Here is a 27,329-nt window from a genome sequence, read left to right as displayed (position 1 = left end):
CATATATGTAAGTTGGTAAGTGAATATGTTTGGCTTTGTATATAGAGTAAAACGAAATAGGCAGGATATTAAATAGACAATTTAGAAAACTTCACGGTCCATATTAGTAAGCTAAGAATAGAAAATATCTTTGTAGACTAATTTATGTACATCATATTGACTATCTCAAATTCCTAGAAAGCTGTCTTCTACTTCTGAAAGCTGTAGAGAGCTTTATGATCCTAACAGGTGACAATTCATACCAACAAGTAGTGTGCCTAGAGGTGCCCGGGTTGAGACACCAACCTTTCCCAGATCAGGTGGGGGTTGACTGTTCATTGTGGTATGAACTAAATTTTAATGTAAATTTCTGTGTAATCATGAGAATTGTCACTCTGCTTTAATCACCATAAGTTCTGAAATAACTGGATCAAATGCTGAATTATCTGACATTCATTTACTCAGAAACTTTTAAAAACTGGAATAATAGTGATAAAGGACATATAAGTACCTGAGTATCCCGAAATGCCCTGTGAGTGATTAAAGAAAGAGTAAATGGCGTAGTTTTAAGATTGTGTTTACAGACATCACACACTAACCTTGAAACCTGGGCACCTGTGTGTGGACCGTGTACATAATTAGGTTAACCAGACTATTTCATTATGAGGTGATTCACTGACCTTGCCCATAATTTAAATCAGCATTAATTCCGGATGTCATTTCAATGGACCTTTGGAGTCCAGGGCAAAAAGAATGATTATGACTCCTATGGTGTCTTCATAGTCTCTTTGTCCAGGGGCACATAAAGTGCCTTCTAGACATTTCTCTCTCTTAGGATGCAGAAGCAGTATGAGGCATTGGCCACAGGCCAGCTTTAGACCTTCTGGTTCCCTGTGGGTCAGAGCTGAGCCTGGGTTGGGGAAGGGGTTCCTTTCCTAATTCCAGTGTGTGGCAAATGAGGATGCCTTCAGATCTACGGAAGGGGAGGGTGTATACGGTGCTCTCCAAATCCGCATCCTTGTCATATAACCAGAACTCCCCTTCCCAGCCCCCTTGTTATGTTGTGAGCAGACTGAACATCGCCTTAAAGCAAATACATCCTGTTACCAGAGTCTCAAGCTAGCATCACTCAAAGGATTCATAAGCCCCGGAGCAGGACTTGTGCTCAGTGGGCAGGTGCTTCAGGGGGCTAAGACACATCTCTCTCCAGTCAGACTCATGAACATGGAGGTTCAGGGGCCCTTAGTGTCACAGGAATGTTTTCCACTGCACCCTTAAGCCAGAGGAATACTATCAGTTCCAGTCACCGAGTAGTTTGGTCCAAACAGCCTAATAAGTACTCACATCCTAAGAACTTAGCATCCAGTTGAAAGAAAGAATACACATAAAGCGAAGGTGGTTCACCAGTTGTCCAACAGGTGTCACTGTGCTCTCTGTGAAACCGGAACCCATCCAGCAGCTCCCTGGGGAGTTAGCTGTGTCATTCCAGGCGCTTCGGCACACAGTTTGGGGACCTGTAGCATAGTAGAGTATCTCTGGAAGCTCAGGTAAGTAACTTTATGACAAAGAAAAGGGTGTAATCAGTTAAAACAAATTGACCCAAAGGTTTTATAAAATACAAAGTAAGTTTAAAAATGAAAAATTAAAAAATAAAAGTTTAAATGGCTTTGCACATGATAAATTTATGATACATTTTCATATCTGTACTTTTTCTTCCATGTGCAATTGGAAAAGAAACAATATATGACATCCATTCATTTCGTCTTTTTTACAGATGTCCCTAAACCAATGACTGCTTTAGTAGGAAGACTTTTGCCAGTACCAGCAAAATTAAATCTCATTACACAACAAGTGAGTCATTTTTTTAATTAAAAAATACAATTGGGTATTATTGCCTTTTGAAATTTCGGCTGTCATAGTTGGAATAATTTATACTCCATTTAAAAATCAGCGGTGGAACATTTACCAAGTGCTCAGCGCCACCCCTGCTGTGTCACCGCTGTGGGGGGGGACGGCGCAAGCCAGACGGGGCTCCTCACCAGCTCTGCGACAGACTTGTCCCTTCAGCCTGCAGGCCCTTGTTCTGTCCCATTCGCTGAACGCGTCTCTTGTGGCTCTGCCATCAGCACATGCCACCCACTTGATGGAGACTGTCCCTACCTTCCTCATGTCAGAAATGCTTTCTTAAAGTATAAGATGGTTTTATGATTACACCATAGGATGCATATATTAGATGTAGTTATGAGATGAACGTGCTCTTTTCCCTAAGTCTTGATGTAAAATACCACCTCCCTAGAAGAGCCTTCCATAGCTCCCCAGCGCGTCTAAGCCGAGCCCAACGTAGGCGGCCGCCGTCACCGCGCCTGTCTCGTTCTCTGCCGGTGCCTTCGCTGTCGTGTGTGTTTTGGGTCGATTTGTTGGCATGCGTCCAGCCGGGAATGCGAGCTCCCCAGGGCAGAGGGCTGCGAGCATCGTTTGTCTCTGTAAGCTGGGGGCTGGGACACAGCCCGGCAAGTACAGGGCCTCAGTCCCCATTCGGCAGGGCAGTTGCTGGTCCGAGCACTCGAGTTCCATCAGCAAGATAACACTAAGTGAACCCCCAAACCCAAACCCAACACATGACTCTGCCCTTCTGCAGCTTACATTTTAGTGTGGGAGGCAGACAGCTGGCAAACCCAGTAAGTCATGCCGGGTGCCAGGAGCAGAGGATGGCCGCCGCCCTGGGGATTTGGTGGGGAGAAGGGCGGGTTACAGGTCTAAGCAGGGCAGTCGCGGTTGACTCGGTCGGGAAGGGGACACTTGAGTGAAGTCTGGAAAGAGAGGAGGGAGGGGGGCCGTGTGACTGTCAGCGGGGAGAGGATTCCCGTGGGAGGACGGCACAGCCCGGGGGTCACGCCTGCTGCGGGAACGACAGTGAGAAGGCCGGTGGGGCCTGCGCGGAGCGGGCGGCGGGGGGGCGGGGGTTAGCGGGAAGTCGAGGTGGTGGAGGACTGTGGCTTTCACTCCTCCAGAAAGGGGGCTCGTGCGGAGGAGGGGCGGGGTGGAAGTGGGTAAAGCTGCTCTCCTAACAGCCTCGCCGAGGGACGGTGGTGGTCCTGACCGCCGGCGGCAGCAGGGGTGGCGAGAAGCGGTTTGTCTGGATTCTTTGGAGATCGCACCAAGAGGGTTTGCCGATCCGCTGGACGTGGGATGTGGGAGAGAGAGGGGAGTCAGGGGTGGCCCCCGAAGGAGCCTGAACGGATGGGAAGACGGGGCGTCCAAGAGACAGAGGACAGCGCGCATTTTGTGAGGGAGACTAAGAGTGTTGCATTCGGGCTATTAGCTCTGAGATGCCTGTCAGACATGCAGGTGGCCATGTCGCATGCCGCGTAGGCCCGGAGTCCAGGTGGGGTGCTCCGGGCCGGGCAGCTGAGTCCTCGCACACTGACACATTGAAGGCTTGGAACTAGAGGGGATCTCTGGCGGGGGCTGTGAGTAGGGGACGTATTCGTTGAGTGAGTAAATAAATATTCCTCAGGTGCTGCATTAGCTGGGCGTGGAGAGTTGCAGTCAGCGAGGGAGACGAGTGAGTCCAAGCCGGGCCCTGTGAGCACTGGCCCCGCGTCTGGCTTGGACAGCCCGTGTGCGTCCCCCGAGCCGCCTCCAGCCACTGCTTCCATCCCTCGCCATCCAGCCCCACTCAGCAGGGCCCGCGGTGGCCCTGCTCTTCTGCCTCTGGGGCCTTGCGCTGCAAACAAATGCCCCCTTGGCTGCGTTCATCCTCGTCCCCATTTTGGCTCCCCCGACTTCCTATCTGGCGTGGCCCTTGGGACAATTACTCCAGCAGTGCCTTTGCCGCGTCACCCCCAGGACGCCTGCTTCCTTGCCAAACCCCCGGTCTGCTAGAGGCGTGGCTCAGGGACCAGCAGCGCCAGCTTCCCAAGGACTAGACAGGAACGAGGGTCTCAGCCACCCCGACTCACTGACGCAGGATCTGCATTTTAGGGAGGTGCATGACGAAGTGACCGAGGGCCTGGCCTGCTTTAGGGTTCACTTCCTTTACACCTTGGTGGCCTTGTACCACCGAGGAAACCCCAATCTTAGCGTAAAACTGGCCGACATAAGGCTGAGAAGACATCTTTTTCTTTCTGCTTTGCTTTGGGTCTAAAGACACAAAGGGGAAAAGGAAATTGTACCTGGTTTGTGCAGAGAATTGCCTCCACCCTGAGAACAGCGAAACTCTTTCTCCCAAAGAATCAAAGCCCTTTGGACACCACTTGGGGACATGCCCTTCCAAGTAGGTGACCGTGGCCGCACAAGAAACACTGGTTTGTGAACAGTGATCTGCGAACGCTTCCCTCCCGTGAACTGGCTAAGGGAGACACGCCACAGCTGAGGCCCTACGCGGCCCGGGGCTCGTGTCCGTGAGCCTTGCGGGCAGTGATGACACACGACTCAAGAAGAGGCAGGGCAGAGGGTGAGGAGAGGGAGCCAAGTTGCGTTTCTCCCTATACTTCTTAAACAAAGCTATTCTTAAGTTCCAAGTTTTCAGGGAGGAAGGGATAAGGGTAGGACGTTTAAATGTGGTGTATATAAATAATCTCAGAATTTAAATTTATCTGATACTTCTAATTTCTTCAAGCTTCTGATAAGAAAATTAGGTGATTGCTACCCTTTCTTTCCCGTGAATACTGTCTGTGAGCCATGAGACTAACAGAAAGAAAAATAAATGAGAACCGAGCGAGCAAAGGACATGGATAACGCAGAGATTATGACGTTGCTTTTGAACTTGTTAAAATCGACTACAAAATATTTTTCAAATAGATGAAAAAGTACTGGTTGCTGATGAGACTTGAAATGTCAAGCTCTCTTATGTTATACCGAGAGTATAATAACAAAGGGCATTTTTAGTTTATAGAAATTTATAATTGAACTTATTTCAAAATTTGTACTTCATAAAAATGAAAAAGATGCCTATTACAATGTCCCTGGCCATCCAACTGACAACTGCTGTTGCTTGCCAGCTTGTTGGTGGCCTGGCCCTGCGTCCGTGACCCATTTCTCTCTCTGTCCTGCAGTCAGGGGCTTTTGGCCTCTGTACCCTGCGGCCAGGTGGGTCTGTGACACCACCAGGGCCAGGCATCCCCACGGCTGCTGCCCAGCCTCGGCTGGGGCCTGCTCTGGGTCAGTACAACCACCGTGGTAACAAGGCCCAGACATTGCTGTAAAGCGATCATGATGGAAAGCTCTAGAAGAAAAAGTATTTTTGTCGGTACCTAGGGGCCGACTGGATGGAACTTTTAGAACATGTACTGATTCAAACTCTGCTTGCCTTGACTCTCACAGCTGGACACCGGGGCCTTACCACCCACGGTCGGCGCGTCTGCCTTCCCCTCCGGACCCACCCTTCCAGGACCACCCAAAATGACATTGGCTGGGTAAGGATTAAAGCCATCAGCTGTCACTTACTTTAAGAGTTTAAGAGGCTCTTGGGTACATTCGTGATTTACTTCGGAGTTATAAAACTGGCTTTGCCAGCGCTCATGACTTCAAAGATTGTTTGCGTGAGGTGGTGCCGCGAGCAGCGTCGCCATACGGTTGGTGGGCAGTCGGGGGAGGCTCCGCCGCCTGCCATCCGCCGCCAGTGCCCAGCGGCTCGCTGCCGTTCACGGCTCTGTCTTGGCTCCCCACTGGGCGACTCGAGCCGGCCCGTTTCTCTTTTGCTGCCATCGGCATAAGTAACGACGTGGCAGTCACTTCACATCGGCGGTCTCCGCGCGCCTTCCCCGGGCGGCCGCTCGTGCTTGGTGGCAGGTGCCGGCAGACGCTCGGCTCTCCAGGCGCACGTGGGCTGCACCTCTTCCCCGGGGCCTTGTCTTGCGGTTGACAGTGCTGTCTGTGATGGTAACTAACTGAACTAACAAGCGGGCCGTGCATAACCAGGCGCTGACGCTGGGCGGGCAGCCCTCTCCGCTCGCCGAGACCGTGTGCCAGTCCTGGAGGTCACTCCGTTCCTGCCGCCGAGAGATGTTCGGCGCTCAGTCCGATGCCGCTGGACGTCCTGGGGCCTGGGAGACGGCAGGTCAGGCGATTCCCACACTGCGGCGGCGGCCTCCGGAGCTTTCCAGGCCCTGCCGTGTCGCCGTGGGTGCGTCTCGGTCGTGGCGCTGGTGGCGTGAGGAGGCCACGCAAGCTGCTGGCAACCCTCCGGAGGCCGCAGCGTGACCGACGCCTCGCCTCCCGGTTGTCCCGGAAGAGTGTCGCTGGCTCACGTGATTTGCTGCTTTTGTTTTAGCAGTCGCTGCTTGGCTGGTTGTGACACCGCCCCACGTCAGTTGCTGACTTTCACTTAATTTACTGGAATATGACCATGTGGAGCAATCTCCTTGCTTTGCGCTCGGGGTGATGGGTCGGCGAGGATGTGGTGGCTGTTATCGTAACTGGCCTTGTCGCCATGGTCCTTCACATTTCTGGACAAAACAAAGCTATGTAAGTGACTTCCAGATTCTGCTGGTAGCATCACAGGCTCGGTCACACAGAGAGACAAGATGCTACAGTCCCAAAGCTTCTTACTTCTCGCGCGCGGTCGGAGCACCTGGTGACAGTGTTGGGTTACTCCCTGCTGCTTTCCTCCACGCGTGCGCTCTCCCGCCGCAGTGCGTCCGGGAGCCCTGAGGTGCCGGTGGACGGGCCCCGGGGAGCCTGACGTGGCAGTGGCCGCTGCCCCTCCCTCCTGTCCGGCCTCGGCTCGGTTTCTTCAATCGGTCGCCTGCTTTTCTGAATTTCAAAGTAATTTTGCAGGTCATAAAAGGGTTTTCTATCGTAAATGGTGTGCCAGGAATGACACAAGCTTTGTCTTTCTATTATTTTGCCTCAAATAATTACCTGATTTGATGTCGCTTCGTGTCGCTGCACTGAACCCGCCCCGATTGTTTCTGTGTCCACATCCCCAGTACTGTGGCCTACTGGAATCCCCGCCTGCTTTTCTCTGTGGCCAGGGCGCAATCCGGGGCCGTCTCACTCTGCTGGTTCCTGGCCCCCGCGCGTCAGTCCTGCCTCTCCGCCGCTTTACACGTCCACAGGATCGCAAGGTCGAGCAGTCCACAGGGGCGAACTCACCCAGTCCTCGTTCTTCGGAGCTGGGCGGTGGACTGGCTAACTTATTAACTAGCTCGTCATATTAATACAAGTCCACCTCCTGTCACTCTGTATAGCTTTAATAATCTAATAATCAGGTGGCAATATGAATTCTGATGCATCGTTGATGATATTATTTTTGGTAACATAAGGTTATAAAGAAGACTATTAAAGATTCTGCTTCTCTGGAAATTTTTTTTTCTGAAAGATGAGGTCGTTTGTCATTGTGGAACAGTGTTCACGATGCTTTTCCAAGGCAGAGTGGTGACGTTCTTTTTTAACTCTTCAGTTTTCGGACTGGCGTAAGAGGGTGGTCAAATGTCGTTACAGCCGTGGAAGGTTTTTTTCAGTTTAGTTTCCTTTACGATCAACTTGCACCCTATGGTCCCCTCATGCACCTCCTCGTTCCAAATGCGGTGTCTTTGTTCGCGCTCTTATTTCAACTGAAACGTCCTTTTGACCAATAATAGTAATAAAAAAAAACCCTCACAACTTTAAAAGTTGATGTCGAGTTTTCCTTCCTTCAGAAGTATTTGGTTTTAATTTCTTCCATCTGCATTAAATTCTCTGGTCTCTGAATTTTATACTGTTTACAGTCAGTATCAAGCAATTTGACAGTTGATTATATAATATCTTCTGTTCTCTAATTTTTCGATTGTATAAATCTCATGTCCCAAATTATTTGCTGGATTCCTCCAGGACAGGCACTGTAAATTTTAAAATTGTATCTTAGTGGCGTTCTCTGAAGCACTTACCACGTGATACCCCCTAATAAATGCCCGTCGGCATCTTCCTGACACTGTGTTTACTCACCGAACTACACTCTCTCCTTCCACAATTGTGGCGGGTCACCACCGGGATGTCTCCATGTGCCCCCACCCCATTTTTTAAAGGCATTTCGGTTCCTCAGGACAGGGAGTGCCAGGCCGCCTTGTGTGCCTTTTCAGGGCCAGGTCTGAGAGGGCCAAGGGCAAGAGTAGTGAGCGGGTATCAACACCCCCTCCTCTAAACAGCTCAAGTGTGATCCAAGGCAGATGGGCCAGGGGCCGTCTAGCCAGAGCTGCCACTTCTGGGTACCCATGAGGGCAGAAAGCTGCAACTCCCCTATCTCTATAAAGGGAAAAACTAAATTAGATGAATAATTAATATAGTGTTCGATGACATAGTTAGGAGGCATTATCTTAAAAATCAGAGCTGTCTGCAGAAGTGGTCCGCCCCACACCCGCTCTCAGCGGGCTTGTACTAGCCACAAGCCCGGGGCGAGTGGCTGGGAGCACCCCTGTGCTCTGTGCGGCGGCGGGGCCCAGGTGCTGCTGTAGTCCCTGCAGGAACCTGAGGCTGAGGGGTGCCCCGCCCGGGAGCCTGCATGCAACCTCCGGGGCACGATGCCCAGTGAGACGGCCGCACGGGCAGGAGAGGGAGAGCCCTACCCCTTACCCGGCTGCTGCATCTGCACGTGTCCCCCCGCCCCCCACCTGCGTTCTGAGCTCCTTGGGGAGCAGCGCTGCCAAGCCATGCTGGGGGACTTGCCCCGATTTCTAAGCCATCGCTGCCCCTTACGGGCAGCGGCATCCCGGACACGGTTGCTTGTCCTCTCTGATGCCCCTGGAGCTGGCTTCCAGGCTCCTTCCCTAGAGAAGAGTGAGGAGGGAGGTCCCCATGGTCACACGGCACCCTCGAAGCGAGCTCAGACATGGTTGCTGATAATGCAGTGCGGACAGCTTGGGCAGTGCAGTACAAATGTGCGGTGGTGTAACCGCTGTTCTTGAATTCGTACTTTGCAGATTTTAGAAAATACAAAAATAACAAGAGCTATTTGGTGTGGGGGGCCGCGCACAGCAGAGGTGTAGGCAAACCAGGGGAAGAAGCTCTGGGAAGGCTCCCGGGGAGGGGCCAGCAGCAGGGCACCCTCCTCCCCCCAGTTGGGTCTCTGGGCGGGCAGGCTGGGGCTGGCCAGGCGGTTCTGACCCTCTGTGAACACGCATGCCACCCCATTTCATGATAGGGCACCCAGAAATAATGCCTAGAACTGCCTGGTGCCTGGTGTGGAAATTTTCAGTAATTGTTCAGAAACGCCAGATGCTTAGCTAATTCTCTTTTTAAGAAGAGTAACAATCTGAATACATTTTCTTTTTTAATCTTTGTAGAGTAACTCTTAGTTCATGGGACACAAAGTCTAAAAAGCCATGTAACTGTACCAAATCCCAGTGTCTGAAATTGTAAGTAATCGCAAATCCTTCATTATTAAATAGAAATAAGGTTGTTTAGAAGTCAGTGAGTGGAGCAGAGCCCAGACAAACCCGAACGGCTAGCAGTGCGCATGCTCCAGGTGGGACTTGGCAGCCGCAGCTGAGTCCCGTCCTGAGCCTGCACCGCGGCAGCCACCCTTTATGTAACCCCGCCCAGGTGTTTGGTCTTTTCTGGACCAATGAACGCAGGAAGGGACACTGTCTGCACCTCAAGGGGTGTCGTTCTCTGGGGCTCGGTGTATCTCCTCTGGCCCGTCAGACAAGTGCTGGACCACAGCATCCTCGTTGACGGTGCACTGCAGCATTTCCACTCCCTAGCTGTTAAAAGTTTGATGAGTTGATATGCTGTATTGAGCTCCCAGGAGGCCTGGTCACGGGGGTGGTAGGGCACATTGAGAAGCAGCATCGTGGGCCCAGGTGGGCAGAAGGGCTAAACAGGAGGCCGGCCGACCGAATCGCCATAGTTGAACTTGAGTTTCGTCTGCAGAAGACGCAACAAGGAGCAGCTTGCACACGAGCGGGCACCGGCGCCAGCGTGGCCTGTTTCTCGTGTTGTCCGGCCTGCCCTTGGCTCCGGCTAACGGCCGCTCGTTTCCTGCCCTGAGCGCCCACTTAGCTTTGAGTTCATGTTGGAGAGAAGAGCATGTCCTTGTCCCAAAGTCTCACAGCCCTAACCACAATGTCCACATGGTTTTCCATTGCAGAGCCCTGCCGAAGTCACTGAGCGCTCCATGGACAGTGATGTGGGGGTGCGGAAGTGGGTAAAAATCCAGAAGGCCGTGAAACTTGGTTCACAAAACAAAACTGGAAAAACAAATTGATTTTTAAAAAAGTAATGCTGCAATCTAGGGCTGACTGTCTGAAAATACTTGAGCTGTCATTGGTTGAGTCCGCGAAGGCCAGCCACAGACCTGTCTGGACGCCGGAAGCGCCGGGAGACAACTGACAATTCCGCTCGGGGCCAGGAGGAAGGAGGGAAGCAGAGGGAGAAGCCCGGACCACGTGACGTTGCCAAGCCAGTGGCCTGCCCAGATGGAAACTTCTGACGTGGCGGAGGACGGGGTGGCAGTGTCTAGGTGGACAGAGCCAGGGGGTGGTGGGCTCCGATGGACAGGGGCTGCTAAGCCGCTGGCTGGGTTTGGGGACTAGGGATGCCACATAATCCATGAAGCCTGAGCAAGGTGTAGACTATGACAGGGGACAGAGTGAGGCGACCCCTAGTGGCTGGGAAAGAAGCTGAGCATCCAGGAATGGTTTCACTTACTGATGACCTCACAGAGGAAGCCCAAAGAAATAGCTTCTTGCCTAGAAGCCGCCTTCCAGCTTAATCGGTGATGACCCGCTAGGGGAAGATCATGACAGGGGCGCGGTCAGCTCTGGCACAAAGGGAGGGGAGCTCCGGTGTGTCCAGTGCTGCCAGGGGAGGGAGGCAAGGTCCCTGGGGATGTGGCCCTGCCCTCCCCAGGGAAGTGGCGCGGGCCCCGGGGGAGGCTCACGGCCGTCTCCTTGTGCTTCTCACTCCGGTTCGGGCTCAGCACATGGCTGTCTGAGCGGCAAGGGGCCTCGGACAGAGGGAGTGAGCGTCACTGTCACGGGAAGGGGGCCGCCACGAATTAGCACTCAGTGTCCCAGTTCATGCACCAGGGTTTGGTTGGATCCCGTGCTTTGCTGAGAATCTGGTTATCTCTGGAAATGCTGCTTTTGGAAAGACTGAGGAGTGTGTAAATTCACCCCAGCAGAGCCACCCTGCCAGGTCCCTCATGCTGGTGGAGGCACCGCTTTGTGTCCGTGTGCGCCTCGGGCACGCGCCCTGGAAAACCGGCGCGAGGGCCGACAGCGGGCGCAGGTTCACTGTGCTCACGTCACCAGCAGGCGGGACAGACGTAGTCGCCATTCGTAGCCTTGTTTCCTTTACCTCTTTGCTGCCCACAACCCAGGCAGTGGAGCATACCTTTCTCAGGGCGCGTTTGTTCTACTTTTACTGGGAGTCTGCTGGATAAAGGTCAAGAAGGATTGCTACTCATTGGACATCAATAAGGAAAAAACACATCATCATCAAAGAGAAACATACACATGGGTGAAAAGTGATGATGTAGCCGGGATTACAACGGAAAGGATTAGTGCCCTGCTCCGCCCCGCCGCGCCCCGGGGTCCCGGACGTGTCCCCGGAAGCTACTGTCGTCCTGGCTTGTTTCCAGGCTTGCCTCCACGTCCGTGGAGACCCATCACTGCCTTCTCGCTGTGCGATGAGGGTCCGTCTGTAACTCGCCCCCCTGGCCTGCCTTCCCCGTCACCCTCGCGCTTCAGAGGACACACCTCAGCCCTTGGCGGTGTCGCCCGTTAGCCATCGGATGTTGGCAATTGTTTTTACGTGGTAAAAAGAATCTGTTGTAATTAAAATGGTGTTGAAACAAACTTAATGAAAGGTAGATACATGTTTTGTGATTATTTCATTGAAAATTTATTGGTTATTAAAAATGATTTTGAGATTTTTAAAGAAGTTCACTGCTACCTTTCTATCGCTGTCGGACCTGCCCTCTGTGATCGTTTTTGTGCATTTTAAACATTGATTTGCTTCATAATCAGTTTAGTAAAGTGTCGATTGTGAAACATTTTTATATCACGGCCTTTTCTGACATCGGCAGCAACGTAAGTCTTGAGTGCTGAACCTTTGGCGGTAATGTCGTAGAGCGAGGAGGAGCCGCTTCGGTGGCTGCACAGAGGTCCCCCGGCTCTGCCGCGTGTGCTCCCAAAGGGGCCTTCGCTGTGTGTTACGAGCATCGGTGTTTCTCAGGACGGTCTCAGTTAGGGTTTTCATGCATTGACTGAAGAAATCAAAACTCATCTTTTATTTTTTATTTATTTTTATTTTTTTATTAAGTTTATTGGGGTAATGTTAGTTAATACGCTTATATAATTTTCAGGTGTACATTATAATTTGCCATCTGTATATTCTCTTGTGTGATCACCACCCAAAGTCCAGTTTCCTTCAGCGGCCACATATGTGATTCCTTTTACCCACTTCACCCTCCCCCTACGAAACATCTTTTAAAAGAATCCGCCATTCTCACTCAATCTTTGCTGATTATTGGGTGGGGTTTGTTGTATTAGCCACTTTTTTTTTTTTTATTGTGATCAAGTCTAAATCGAGATTTTGATCATAGGTTGGGAAGTTTCCAATATTGGTTTTTTAAATGGCCTTTTGTCTGATTAATCAGCTTATTAATTAACCAGAATTTTGTGGAATGGAAGGTCAAATCTAGATGGTCATTTTTAATAGTCTCTTTTTCCTTACTCATACTTGGATTCCTTCTTTTATATTTTAAAATATTAAATACTTAATTTATATTTGATAGTTTATAATCTGTTTTTGATTCTGGTATTTGCATCTTTGGATATTTACTCATTATGACTTGCTACCTCATGTATTTTGTGATTTTTTAAAAATTGTGAATTATAATCATTGGAACTTTATATGTGGGAAACATTTGCATTTGGCTTGAGGGTACATTCCTCCCTTCAGAGGAAGTTTGGGTTTGCTTCCATGTGGGGCTTGGTGGTATTTCCGATTTGGATAACTTAAAGTCTTTGACTAATGTATGTTTTTACGTCACATAGTATAAATTCTGGTCTCAAATCCTAGGTAGCCCCAACCTCCCAGCCCACACCCAGACAGACACATTTCCTCACCATTTCTTTGCAGGACAGTTTTTCTTGGTTTCTCCTTCCCTGGGGACAGACACTCCACTGGCCCGGCTTCAGGTGTAGATCTCGTCACTGACCCTCCAGCTTGAACGTGCCCTGGGCTTGGGGTTGATAAATGCGAAGCGCTCAGAGCAAGGGCTGGGCGTGGTGGGTGTTCCCACCGGAGCGGGTGTTGCCCCGCCTTCCCTCCATGCATACAGCAGTCGAACCAAAGCCTCTGTTGGGACCCGCCTCAGCAGGCCCCTCCCAATTTTCGCTTCTCTTTTATTCTTTGGCCTTTGAAGGGTTTCTTTAATTTTTTTTTTACCAGCTCAAATATGCATCTAAAATGGTTTTAAATATGTAATCTAATGTTTTAGTGTTTTATAGCAGGGCATTTGTCTGGATAGCCAATGAATCAAGAATGGATTTAGGATGCATGTCATCATAGGTCTTGCAAACATCAAGACTAAAATTCTAGAGTACGGTGTGCCCGTGGGACAGGAATGTACACAGGGCATCACAGGTGTTTTCTGGATCTGTGTTATCACCTCCTTGTTAAGTGACATGGTCAAGTTACCCAAAAAGCATTGGAATGTTGCCCGCCTGCCAGCACCGAAGCACCCGTACTTTGGGGACAGCATCTGTATGGAGTGATGTTCATTTGGTGTTTCACAGCCAGACAAGGGGCCACCAGACTTGATGCGATGGCTGCCGTGTGGTTTCCTGGGCAACCATGAGAGTAGACTGAGGCAAAGGACCGTACAAATGCTGAGCACAAGAAGGCATAGACCGTGCGTGCCATGGCAGCAAAGCACGGACCCCCAGGAATAAGGCACACTGTGGAAGACCCCCCACCCCCAGTCATTTCTGCCCCAGGCAGGTGATTTCCTGCCACTGAAGACTTGGAGCCTTTTAGCCTGTCCTGACTGATCCCGCCGAGGCGGGCGGCCCGTGGCCAGCGGGGACGATGCCGTTCCAGCTCCCTCTTGCTGCGGCCTCCTCCGCTGTTACCCACGGGAGCAGACCCGTCAGCCCGTCAGGGAAGGAGCACGATCTCGGGCAGGAGGCAAAGTCACATAAGTGGCGAGAAGGGGGTGCACGTGTGCCCGGGGCCCGTCCAACTTACAGCTCCACTTCCAGGGTCGCACTCAGGTCTGCGGTCTAGTGGGTGCTCACGACATGTGGCTTAACGTGGACAGTGACTCCAACACAAGGTTTTAATTTAATGCGGTCAAAATGGTCACTCGTGTCTATTACTAGTGCCTTTTGGTACCTGTTTGAGTTATCTGGCTGTATCCCGAGGTTAAATAAATGCACCGTTAGAGCTTCCTCTGGAAGTTTTAAAGGCCAGCTTTTTATCTTGGAGGCCTTAATACACCTGGAATTGACTTTTGAGATGGCGTTAGGTGGAGACCTAATTCCGCTTTTTTCATATGTGCGCTTAGTCGTCTAGCTGCACACGTTGCAGGACACTGACGTGGTCCCCGGGGGTCGGCAGCGCGGTCCCTGTTTGACGTGCGCGTGGGGCTCTGCCTCCGGCTTCTCTGCCCGCCCCGGGCGCGGACCCGACCTCCCAGCGGTAGCGGTTCATCCGTGCATTTCCGCTGCCTCTGCAGGCGAGGACCACGATGCCTTTCCGTCCTCTCGCCTTACGGTCACAGCCTGTGCCGGTGCTGAATGGAAGGGCTGGGGTTGGCTGGTCACCATTGACTTGCTCTTGCTTCGAGCAGTAATGCTTGCCAGCTTCTCTCGCCCCGCCCTGAATCGGGAATTGCTGAGGTTTTTGACAGGGGGTCCGTGTTAGGACATGTGCGCAGACGCTGTGACAAGGCCGAGCTCTGGCTGTCGCAGGCTCCTGCGGCCGCCGGTTGGTCGGCATTGGTGGAGCCCTCCCATGGGGGGCTGGGAAGGCCGCCCAGCCCCGACCCTCACGTTCAGGCCAGCCATGGGGGAGAGGAAGGAAGAGGCCGAGGGCACCCTCTTGACCGCGTGAGGCACACCCCGAAATGGCCGGCATCACTCCCACTCGTATCCCATCCGCTGGAACAATGTCACGCGGGCGGACCGGGCTGGGCGGGGAGCTGGGAGGCGCGCTCAGCGGACCTGCTGTCACCGCAGCGCAGGGGGCGGGTGGGCCCTGCAGACAGCGCGCTGCGGCCCCCGGCCCGGCCCTGCAGCTCCCCTCCGGCTGCTGGCTTCCCAAGGTTTTCTTTTTCCTTCCTATAACCGAGTCTTAGTGAATGCTTTCTTCTGCATTCCTTGAAAGGCTCCGTTTTCCTCCCTAATCTCACAGTGGGGGCCCTGACGACACGTCCTGGTGTCGCCCGCGCTGTGCGCCCGGGTGCAGCCTGCTTCCGTACACACCGCGCGATTTAGCGTTCTAATGCTGCCTTGGGATTTTTACATCTTTTTTCACGAGCGAGATAGATCTGTAATTTTCCTTTCTCATATTTTCTTTATCTGGTTTTGGCGTCAGTGTTACATTGCCTACTAAATGCACTAGCAGGCTTCCCGACCCCCTCTCACTGGCGTTTGACAAAACTTCACCTGTGAAACCATCTGAGTCTGGTGTCTTTGGAGGTCAGATGGGGGAAGGGGCAGATGCCTCATTCACTTTCCTTGTCGTTACCGTTTTCTTTTATTTTGATATTTCACTGAGTCCATTTTGATATTTTACATTTTTCTTGAAAATTGTTTTTTTGTTTTTAAACCATTCTATATTATTATATTATTTTAAAATTCTCTCTGCATGTGTAGTTGTAAACTTTTATTATATTGTCTAATTTTCTAATTTGAATTTCTGCTATAGTTGTATCTTTTCTTTCTTGATCAGTCTCACGAGAGGTTTGCCTGTTTTGTAGTCTTTTCAGAGAACCAGCTTTTGATTTTATTGGTTTTCTCACTTGTATTTCTGTTTCCTATTTCAGAAGCACATTAATTTTTACTTTTTACATTACCCTCATAATTTTATTATTTTACTCTTGTATTTTGCTGTCTTTTTTGTGTTAAATGCTGAACTTATTTATTTTTGATTTTTTAAGGAAGTACATTTAAAGTATAAATTACCCCCATATAGTGCTTTACTGCATCCTCCAAGAGTTCGTAGGAGGTACTTTTATTGTCACTCACTCGAAATATTTTGTTATTTTCATTGTAACGTTCTCCTCACCTCATGAGGTGTTTATGTGTGCATTTCAAGGTATCCAGATGTGTTTGTATGTGTACGTATATGTGTGTGTGTGAAGATATATAAAACTATATCTTCATTGTTAATTAAAAATGTGTACTGTGGTCAGATAACGTGATATCAATTCTTTGAAATTAATGTAGACTTCCTTTATGACTTAATGTTTGACCAATTTTTAAAATATTCTATATTAACCAAAAATGTGTATTCTGTATTTATTGGTTGTTATCTACCCATTAGCTCACGTTTGTTTATTATTTAAATCTGCTAAATACTTATTAAATTTTTGTGTTTTATCTGTTTTTGATAAAAGTGAGTTAAGACCTCTCACTATGATTGTAAATTTGTCTATTTTTTTCTTATAATTCCATTTTATTTTATATATTTTGAGTCTGCAGTAAAAAGGACATACGAATTCATTCTCGTTAAATCTTTTCAGTGAATTCTTCCATCCGCTGTTACATATAACTCTGTATTCTGTTGCTTTTCACCTTAAATTATTATTTTTTGTCTGATAGTAATGTCACTGCATCACGTTCTCTTTGGTTAGTATTAGAAAGTCACACTTTATAACATCTTTTATTTTTACAGTTTCTGTGTGTAGATTTGTGTCTCCTATAAACTAAATATAGCTGGACTTAAAAACTAGCATATCTAATAACCCGTGTTTTTAATAGGCTTTTAAAATCCCTGGCATCCTTTGTCTCATTATCGGCACATGCGCATTCGTTCGTACCACTTCCTTGGGCAGTTCTAACGTTCGTTCAGGGTCCGCCTCCGCGGGGATGGCGGCGTTCCACACGCGCTGCTTCGCTCCTGGCTTTTTTTATTGCTGTAAAATACACATAGCATGACGTTTGCCACTTGGCCACTTTGGGGTGTATTTTTAAGCGGCATTAGTTCCCCCCGCAGTGCTGGGCAGCCTCCGCTGTCCACTCAGCGCGCTCCCCGTGGTCCCGAAGGGAGACCCCGCACGCATCCCACGCCTCTCCGCCGCCTCCCTCCGCAGCCCCGCGGCCCCTCGTCCACGCCCGCTCGGGGCACCGCACGGAAGCGGCGTCGCGCGGGGTTTGTACGCGTGTCCGTCCCGCACTCAGCACGACGCCTTCGGGCTCCATCGCGGCGCAGGGCTTGGCGGCGCCTCACCCTCGGCCGGGCGCCCAGAGCCATCGTGCGGACGCACCGCGCTTTGTTCCGCCGTCCGCTGTGCGCATGGGCGCGCGCGCGCCCTGGGGTCCCCCCAGCTCCTTTGGGTCCGCACCCGGGAGGGGGACTGTGCGTCAGAGGCTAATTCTGTCTCTTCCCTGAAACATGTGCCTGCGCCGTTTTTCACTCCCGCCAGGAATGCACAAGACCATCTTATTTTGTGTTTTCCAATGGCTGCTTTTTCTTTGCTGCTTTTTGCCTGCGACACATTTTAAGAAAATAGCACTCGTGGCGAAGTGGCGGAAGCTGAAAGTGCGCCGAGTTGGGAGTTGGGAGGCAGCCACAGAGGCCGGGCGAGGTGGGGACGGGTGAGGGGGGGCGGGCGAGGGGGGACGGAGACCTGAACTGAGGCGGGGAGGGCGGCGATGAAGGGAGAGACAGGCCCGAGAGACATTTCCGACGCGCGTGCCTCTAACTCATGTGTCCGTGCATTTGACGAATATTTGAACACCTGTCTGTGATTTCAGGGACAGGAAGACAGCAATGAACAAGATAGTTACGGTTCCCGCCCCCTCGGCGCTCTCAGGCTTAACGGCGGGGGGGGGGGGGGAAGGGGGTGAGGGGGGGCGGGGGGGGGGCACACGTGCATAAAATACCCACCCAAATGAAGGTCAGAGTGCAAATGTGGAAAACGGGGCAAAGGAGCAGTAATGGGAGGGTGGGGTGGGGGGAGGAGCTGACCCACGGCGACAGCCGGGCGAGGCTCACCCCGAGGAGGGCGGCTTGGCCGAGGAGTGTGAGTCAAGGCCGGAGGCTAAGGGCGTTAGGATTCCATGATGGGCAGGTTTTTGTAGACTTCTAGTCTACCATGCTGCCAGACACAGAGCCCCCCCCCCATTTACTCAGCCCCCTCCTCTACGCGAGGGCCCCCTCCTCTGCGGGAGCACCCCCACGTGCCCGCAGCGCTTCCCTGGCCAGTGCTCTGAGGCTGGTGGGCCGGGAGCCATGACTTCCACCTTATAGCTTGAGACGCCGAGTGATAAGTAGCTACGTCAGAAAACATGGCAGCTGGCGGCAGAGCTGACCCTAAAGCCCTGGTCCGCAGCTCCTTCCGGTGAGTCGCGCTCTCGAGAGAACTGCGTGGCTCTTCTGTCGTCACACACGGAAGCCGTGGAGAGGCTGATGAGCCTCCCAAAGCCTCTCTGGGGTCCAGGTCACAGGTGGGGGACTAGAGTCCTCGCCTTGACAACGAGGTCTCACGTGAGCTGAGGAAAGCGTCAGATCCCCGCTCACACCGAGAACAGGACGCCGCCGCCCGCCAGCGCCCCTCGCACAGACCAGAGCACGCGAGGCAGTTACTGGCCATTGACACTGACGGTTCTTCAAGGGAAGCGTCAGAGAAGTCCTTTGGCAACGCCTGTCTGTCCCAAATAACGCCTTGGCGACTTCCCGAATCCCCGGGCACAGGGGACACATTCTCCGAGAGCTCCCCCTGCAGGGTGGAACCCGGAGGGCGGCGGCGGCCCTGTCACGCGCGCGGCTCTCCCCCCATCGTTCTCTCTCCCCCACCCTGAGGCGGGATGGAAGTCGGGTGCAGCCCAGGCTTGGCCTGGGTGCCGCCCGCTTTCACCACTCGCGGAGGTCTGGCCCAGACGCCACCTCCACTGTGCCGGGTGGTTTGGGTAGTTGATAGGAGAGCCGCCCTGCGTCACCCGAAGTGGCCGCCCAGCAGCGCCCAGTGCTCCGGGGCGTGGCCCTGGGCCTTGGGGGGGGGGGAGCTGACAGCAGTGCTCACTTCCCGGGAGGGGCTCTGCAAACCCACCTCACGAGGCCGATGGCTTCCGTGCGCGTCGGTCACTGCAGAACGCCGTCGCGGTCGACCCGGTTTTCACGGAAAGAGGAGTCAGAGCCGCCGGACGGAGCCGCGCGGCCGCAGCGCTGGCCGGCTCTCCCGCGTGTGCGCCGCGCTCTCGGTGGCCTGGCCCGCGGCCACCCGGCCCCCTGACGGGCTGCTGCTCTCCCCGCAGGTACTGCGACTGCTTCGCCAGTGGGGACTTCTGCAACAACTGCAACTGCAATAACTGCTGCAACAACTTACGTCACGAAATCGAGCGGTTTAAGGCCATTAAGGTAACGTTTCCATCAATGACTTAAAAGTGCTTACGACGTTTATAAAACCATCCAGAGGTTCCTGATTTCAATATCGGGGGACCCGAAGTGTTGAGAACTCTACTTTGACTGTGACTCTATTCCCATACAGGGCTGTAATAAGGGGTGCAGCCTCGAGGGAGCCTTACCCCCAGCAGGGCAGGGTGGCCGCACAGGTGCAGCAGGTTCTCAAAGGCCCCGATGTGACATGCAAATATCTCTATTCAGGGTTGAGAAATTTGGGTCCGATGCGTAGTGGACAGCCCACGATGGCAGAGTGTAGTCTGAACGAGTGTGGCTGGTCGGCTGTCAGAGAACGGGGTGACATGTGTCCGGTATGGATTCCCCTGGGCTTCCGGGTGACAAGCTAGGCTCCCTTCGGGGTCGGTAGCCTTGCAGCCAGTCGCTAAAGGCTAAATGTGGGAGCCTACGGCTTCGCCCATCTCTGTAGGCACAAGGGGTGATCAGAGGAGGGAGGACAGTTGGCTCGGGACCTCGGCCTGCTCCAGGACGCCCCTCGGTGCCCTCCGTTATGCAAAGGGGAGTCGGCCGCCATCCCCTGTAGACTTGAGACTGTCGTACTGTGCCTTGGTTGGTCTGTTGATCTTTTCTGAAATAGTTGAATTCCCCTCTTGAACTGTAGAGAAATCAGTTGAAAATGTCTCTGTCAGTTTGGGCACAGCGGGGTCCACAGGACAGAGGAAAGTCACGACACATCTTGCCGGCCCTGGGAGGGGCTGCACAGGGCACACCTGCTCGAACCCGTCGCACTGCACTCCACAGACGTACGCACGTGCCAGCCTGGCCGCCGGGGGCCTTCTGCAGCACAGAGCCGGGCTGCCAGCCCGTGGAGGGGAGCGGGGACAGCGACGGCCACTGTGACTTCTGCGTTGCCCGAATCCTCATAAAGAGCATCGGATCATTTTGTTAATTAAAATGTATTCACAGTTGTATGTCTAGATAGATAGATGACAGATAGAGATAGATAGATGATAGGTAGACAGACAGACAGACAGACAGACAGACAAAGCTAAAGTAAACAAGCCGGGTCAGAAGCCGAGTAGGCCGCGTGAGGAATGCATGGCCCAGTGGTTGGGGGCCTGGCCAGGGCCTGGCTTGGCAGGGGCCTGGGGACCCCATTCCAAGCGCTCGGCGCCTCAGTCTCTCCGCATGTGAGACGGCAGCACCTTCACGAGCCAGCCGCGCGGGCGGGTGGGGAGCGCGCGTGAGTCACGCAGGAAGACGCCTGAACGCGGCGAATGTTTGCTAAACGCCAGCTGTCAGCGGAGCGCCCAGATCCCCCACGGGAAATGCCGGAAGGAAGTGCGTCCACGTGGACACCAGGATTTCCTTGTCCTGGTTACCGACCATTAATCCTCTATAATGAATATGTATGACTCTGAAACTCAGGGGAAAAAGCACAGAATGAAGGAACCGTGACTGTAGCATACCTTTGTGTGTGTAAATGAATTAAAGAAAACAAGGGGGTGCACTTTCTTAATCATGTGAGGTGACACACGGCTTACAGTGGCTCCTTCTACAGTGATAACTAGTCTGCGGCCACGCCACCCTGAACAAGCCCAATCCCATCTGACCTCAGGGCTAAGCAGGGTCAGGCCTGGTTAGTACTTGGATGGGAGACCCCCTAGGAAGACCAGGTGCTGTAGGCGTAAAAAATAAAAAATAGGGGATTGTAAGCCGAAAAGGTCCTTGCAATCTGTGAGGTTAACCAAGGGTTGCCTCGCCTAAAAATAAATAAAAAATAAAATAAAAATAAAGTGACAACTAGGTTAAAATGACAGTCAGACGAGACACCTTTCACTGAACATCTTTTTTAATAATGAACTACGCCCTGATGGGGTTTTGCGTCCTGTCTCAGGCTTGTCTTGACAGGAATCCGGAAGCTTTCCAGCCGAAGATCGGGCCGGGGAGCCTGGGGGACGCGAAGCCGCGGCACAACCGGGGCTGTAACTGCAAGCGCTCGGGCTGCCTCAAGAACTACTGCGAGTGCTACGAGGTCAGCGGCCGGGGCCCGTGGCCGGGGCGGCAGCGCCCGGAGCAGGCGGCGCGCGTCACGTGCTCACGGCCCCCACAGCCGGCGCTGCAAGCCGCGCCCTAACTTAGAAAGGGTCTCATTTTCCTCCTTTCAGGGTTTCTAAATGGTCTGTACCCTTTCTCAGCGGTCCGTACCCTTGTCTCGAATGCGAGTTACCCGTTACGAGTCAAGCTGGTCAGCAGGGCTCACCCACGTCCAGCCCGCGGTGCCCGCCACGTGGCCTGGATCGGAGGCTGGCAGCCACTCTCAGAGGGGCAGCAGGGCACATGTCCCCAGGCAGACACTTGCCAGGGTGATTGGAGCGGGCAGCTCCTCCCTGGCTCACGGTTCCTCGGAGGCCAGAGTGCACGGTCGCCTGCGCTGCAGGAGGGGTGCCGGCAAACCGGGGTGCACCCCGGGTCTTGCACAAGAGCATCCTTGTCCTTAGCGCTGGTGGCAGTGCAGGGACTCGCTCTGCCCTGCAGCCCACCCCTCTCTGCTTTGTGCGCCGGGGGCACAACAGAAGCTGTCAGTGAGGCAGCCGGGGAACTCTTTCCCACGAGGCCTTTGGGGGAAACTGCGAGTCTTATTTTTCAAAGGTTGTCATGGAAGGTCAGGCTTAACACAAGTCCTCGCGATTCTGGAGACACACTGAGACCCGCGTCAGCAAACCCCTCACCCCGAGCTAGGCGCTTGGAAATGCAGCCGAAGCTACTGCAGCTGCAGAATCCAAAAGGCGCGTAGTGTCGCCCCAGGGTCCGTTCTCAAGTGTGCACGTGGCGTCTCTATCTGCCGGTCGTGGCACACTGGCCGTGCCGTGAGTCAGTGAGTCCCATGGGGTGTGCGGACATCCTGGAGCCCCTGGCATTCGAGTAACTAGAAATTCCAAGAAAGGTCCTACTCAAAACACCCAGCAACCCCAGTGACCCTTTGAGACGCATGTCAAGCTGGAAAGAACGGAAACCCAGGGCCTGAAGCGGGGGGAGCCCACACCCCAGTGGTTGGCAGGGCCGGCATGGGCAAGGGGGTGGACGCGGGCTTGCTGGACACGGCCAGGACGCCCCCCCAACCCCCGAGTGTCACGCCGCCATGTGACAGGGAATGCAGTCCACCCACCAGGAAGCAGGGAGGGCCTGCCCTGGGGCGCCCCGCCCAGGCCTGCCCCTGGGGGTTCTGCTTCTCCCGTCTGCACATTCTCTGCAACGGCCAGCACAGCCCCCCCGACTGCGGAAAGAGCGGGAATGTCGCAGCCAGCTGGCTTAATTCAAAACGGGAGTCAAACGAAGCCGTGGCTGGCATTCCCGGCGGGGGAGGGGACAGCCCCCCTGGGGACTCACACCCACACTCGCCCCCAGCCTCGCAAGGCACCCCCTCCCTTGTCGGCGGCACCGCAGTGTCCCCGCACCAGGGAAACGTGCACACGTGCGCCTTGCTCTCCACAGCACGGCAGCCGCTCCTCTTCCCTTCCGCTTTTTGGTTTTTGGTACAAAAACTGCAGATTGTAGGTGCTCGCACACATGCAAATATAAACAAAAGAGTTATTGAAGGTCCAAATAGAACTCGTTTTTTAAAATTGAATTTTATTATTAATGTCAAGTATACACTACATTGGTTAGACATGTATATAGTTTATAAACTATCTCCCTGTTTGCTCTTTCTCTAGAATTTGTTTTTGATGAATCATAGGGCAACCTAATTTTACTGAAGCATTTTATATTACAGGCCAAAATTATGTGCTCTTCTATTTGCAAATGCATTGGTTGCAAAAATTATGAAGAAAGCCCAGAACGGAAAACGCTCATGACCATGCCAAACAATATGGAAGCTGGAGGTTTTGAGGGCGGCCATCATTTGTCACCCACTAAATTTGCAGGATTGCCCAAATTCAGGAAGGAAAGGTGGGTGCTCTGAGCTACCCCTCCTGATAGGGGTGTCGGGGTCAATCTAGGGGGAGTCACTGTGCATGCTGGAAAGAATGCAGGTGCGTCTGCAAGGGCGGGCAAGAGACAGGGACAGAGGGGCCATCTGCCATCCTCGGCCATCCCAAGGAGCTCACGCACCTTCCCCAGGGGGCCTGCTGCTTTGTCCTGTTTTTCCTCTTAGCTCGGCCCTTTTGTCCACACCGAGCAGAAGGCCCCTGCCGGGGTCACCGGCCTCAGGCAGCAGGAGCGTGATGTCCGTACAGCAAGGGCCTGAGCCGCCCTTCACCACGTTCAGTGACAACTCAGAGACGTCCCCAGCACATGCCTCGCTTAAGGCCATTAGGGTTCCGCTTCAGTTGGCTATTTTTCCATTAAGTTATTTTGAAGCCATACGATAATCCTAATAGGTGTCAAAGGTTGATTAATAATTTTACTACATACTGGACTGGATTCATCCATTTAAAAAGTCTTTGCATCCAGTGCGATAGGTCATGTCACGATAAAGCGCGAGAAGTCATCCATTAATGTCGTTGAAAAGCCAGGCTCGCGCTTATTTGGTTGGAGGGACGCCAGGAGCACGCGACTCCGTGACCTGCAGAGCTCATTGTCAGTAGACGCGTCCCCCGGCGCGGCCGCACCATCGGGGAGCTGCACGTGGGCCGCCGCCGCCTCCGTCGGGGCTGCCTGTCCAGCGGACGGTGACGGAGGCGCGGTGCCTGAGTCCAGCCTCGACCTGTGGCGGGGCTCGGCCTGGGGCAGCCCGCTCCCTCGCCTTCCGCAGAAGCTGTTGTGCGTCGTCTTCGCAGAGACCTTAGTCAGTCCTAACCTCTCTCTCTCTCTTCGTAATCCAGTACTTTTTAATACTTTCCAGTTTTCCTGAGGTTTCTCAGTTCGAGTGACGTGGGCAGCTGTCTGGCTAGGCCACAGTTGCCTCCTGAGCTCATGGGGAAAGTGGCTGGTCCTCAGGATGTGGTACCACGGCCCCCGGAAGCTCAGTCAGGGAGTGAGGCCACGCCGACAGCGCCCCCCAGCAGCAACACCGCCTGGGGGCCGCCTCGGCCCAGCCGGGCTGTCCTCGGTGCAGGTGCTGTGCCCAGAGCCTGGACCAAGGCCCTTGTCTGCAGGGACTGTCTCTGCCGAGAGTCCTGCTCCTCACCCTGCCTGGTCCCCGGGCCTGGCACCGGGGCCCGAGCCCCCAGGTCTGTCAGCGGACCTAAGTTTGAGGAAGTTTAGAATCTACAATGAGAGTGAGGTCAGGAAGCAGACAGATTTACCTTCCTCTGTATTTATTTTCTAAAAGCAACCGGTGATTGATGTTATTAAGGTTAAAAACGGTTTCCGGCATTAGGAAGACGTAGGTGTTCCCAGGGACACTCCTTCACGTGCTGTGACAGGCGTGGCCGCTCGAACCTAATGGGCGTCTGCGAGCCGTGGAGCCCTCGATGCGGCCGTAACCGGTGTGTCCCCGGCAGGTGGCCCTCGTCGTGCATCTCGCGGGAGGTGGTGGAGGCCGCGTGCGCCTGCCTGCTGGCGCAGGGCGAGGAGGCCGAGAAGGAGCGCTGCTCAGAGTGCCTGGCCGAGCAGATGATCCTGGAGGAGTTCGGCAGATGCCTGTCGCAGATCCTGCACATCGAGTTTAAGTCCAAGGGGCTGAAAGTCGAGTAGGGAGCAGCGTGGCGGGGTGCGCGTGCGTGGGGACCTCGTCTCCCCGTGGACGGGCCCTGCGGCCTCCGAGGCAGTGTCAGGACTGCGAGGCCGGGAGGCACGCTGCACGTCGCCAAGGCCAGCTTTCCCCTGCCCCGGGGGCACCGCGGGGACGTAGTCTCTGAGGGTTTGGCCAGCGAAAGCCCCCTTCCGAGGACGTGGCCACATGGCCACTGTGGTGGGGAGTGGAGTGGGGAGCACGGGCCCCCGTGAGCCTGGAGCGCTGTCCGCACTGGAGCAGGGAGGCCAGCCCTGGGGGAGGCGGGGTCTGTCCTGTTGACCCCACCCTCCTCTGGGGGTGCCCCCTGGAGGCTTCCCGCAGGAAAGGCCATAGTAGCTCCCCCCAGATTATTTAGAAGTAAATGCTCCAGATGAGCAGCTAAGAGAAAACTCAAAGAGCCGCTGCGTGCAGATGTGCCCTGGGGTCCCGTGGACCAGGGCGGTAGGGCTGTCCTCGGCCCCGCGGAGCACGGCCGCTGTCCGGGCCATGCTCGTGGTGGCGTCTGCAGTGGTGGGCCTGAAAATTATCTCATTTCTTATGTGTTTCTAGTTGAATTGTGGAAAAGCTCTACTACCCAATTAACTTCTCCATAATTATTATTACGCTATTATTGTTGGTAAAACATGGTTAAGATGACTAGGTTGCAGAAGCCAGCAGGTAAGATTAGTTATTAAGTTGACTCTTTTGGTTCTATTGTAAAAGCAAACAAGAATAAAAATTTCAAATGTCTTTCATTGTTGGAATTAACTTAGTGACTGAAAATAAATTCGTCTTATTTTGCGTTTGCTGAAAGTGTTAGGCATGTTTGGAAAGCTCACTCTGAGGCGCTCGGGCGGAGGGGGTGTGTCTGTAGGGCCGGCCACCAGCACAGGCGAGCGAGTCACCGGAGGGCCAGCCCGGCGCTGGACAGGGCTGTATTCGGAACGGCCTTGTCCCAGCTCGCGGTTCTTCTCTGTGCCGACCCCCTTGCTGTCGGTCCCAGGGACACCTGGGACGAGCAGGAGGGCGCGAGCAGGGGCCGCCCAGCCCACTCCACCTCTGGGGTGGGAAAGGGGACCCGGGAATGGGCCACCCGGCCCTCCCGAATCACACCCTAGGGCCTGGCGCCACCCAAGCCTGAGAGAACAGAGGAGAATTAAGGAGCCATGAAAGAGGGGAGCATGGGGCAGGGGGCGGGGGGCGGGGGGGGTTGCTGCGCCCTGAGCTGGAGTGGGCGCCCGGGTCTGAGCGACTGCGTGCAGAGCGGGGAGACCGGGCTGAGTCTCGGAACCCCAGGAAGGTGGCCGGGATGGGGGTCCCGTGAGGAATGGCTGGTGGCGGAGGGCAAGCTTCCAGAGTGGCGGGCGGCGGGGAGAGGGAGGCATGGGCCCGGGTCCCCACCGCCTGTCCACTGTCTCCCGGCGCAGGTCTCTAGGGGGCAGGCCTCACGCTTGGCTGCGTGTTGCATTAAAGACACGGCCCCCAGACTGCGTGTCGCCAGCTGACATTCTCGTGCAGCCGGGGAAAGACGTGCCAGCCCCCCCCCCAGACCTGCTCTGGTTAATGCCAGAGAGCCCCACGTTGTCAGGTCACTTAGCTTTCCATCTCCGGCAAGCTCTTTCTGGATCTTCTGTGACCTTCGTATTCAAGCGCCGGAGACGCGCCCGGTCACCGCCAGGCCAGCGGCGCTGTTCCCACGTGCCAGCGCCCGCTCCGCACCCACAAGCGGGTCCCACTTTCAGGACGGCCACCTGGCCGTCTAGCCCCGCGAGTTTCAAGGCCGTGCCCCGGGGCGCCCGCCTCAGCCCAGGCCCCACCCCGCTGGCTGCTGCTTTTCTCCTTGTCGCTTGTCACACTCGTGACGTTCGGGGTTGCTCCCACGTTCCGCCCTTCCCCCCGAAGTGCCAGCCGCACTGGCACGGTTTTCCCCAGCGACGCTCCGTAAGGATGTTTGACTCGGCTTCCCAGCAAGATAACTTCATGCTCCCTGGGCAGGCCGTGGTGAGACAGAGTCTCGGAGACGCGCTCGACGGTGGAAGCCAGGTTCGCAGCTGGTACCCGGCCAGGCTCCGCTTGCGAATCGCGCCGCGGGCGGAGGCGACGCGGCAGGCGCAGCGAAGGAAAGGAGAGCGACCGCGGTTGCTATTTTTTATTTTGCCACGGGACACAATTGCCA

General features: G+C 53.9%; 1 protein-coding gene and 1 pseudogene across 1 annotated transcript in view; both read left to right on the top strand.

Moving 5' to 3' along the window:
- The window catches only part of TESMIN (testis expressed metallothionein like protein), a 30,543-nt gene extending 4,230 nt beyond the window's left edge, over positions 1-26,313 (top strand). The window contains exons 5-10 of the mRNA XM_016131771.2: positions 1,754-1,830; positions 5,305-5,396; positions 19,392-19,494; positions 21,392-21,529; positions 23,270-23,445; positions 24,942-26,313. Of these exons, the coding sequence (XP_015987257.1) occupies positions 1,754-1,830; positions 5,305-5,396; positions 19,392-19,494; positions 21,392-21,529; positions 23,270-23,445; positions 24,942-25,134 (779 nt within the window). The 3' untranslated portion in view covers positions 25,135-26,313. The remainder of the gene's footprint in view (positions 1-1,753; positions 1,831-5,304; positions 5,397-19,391; positions 19,495-21,391; positions 21,530-23,269; positions 23,446-24,941) is intronic.
- LOC118603074 lies at positions 21,065-21,182 on the top strand (annotated as a pseudogene).
- Positions 26,314-27,329: the final 1,016 nt, after the last annotated feature.

The sequence above is a fragment of the Rousettus aegyptiacus genome, unplaced genomic scaffold (genome assembly GCF_014176215.1).
Source record: "Rousettus aegyptiacus isolate mRouAeg1 unplaced genomic scaffold, mRouAeg1.p scaffold_m13_p_5, whole genome shotgun sequence".
Classification (NCBI taxonomy): domain Eukaryota; kingdom Metazoa; phylum Chordata; class Mammalia; order Chiroptera; family Pteropodidae; genus Rousettus; species Rousettus aegyptiacus.
This window is presented reverse-complemented; position numbering and strand designations above follow the sequence as displayed.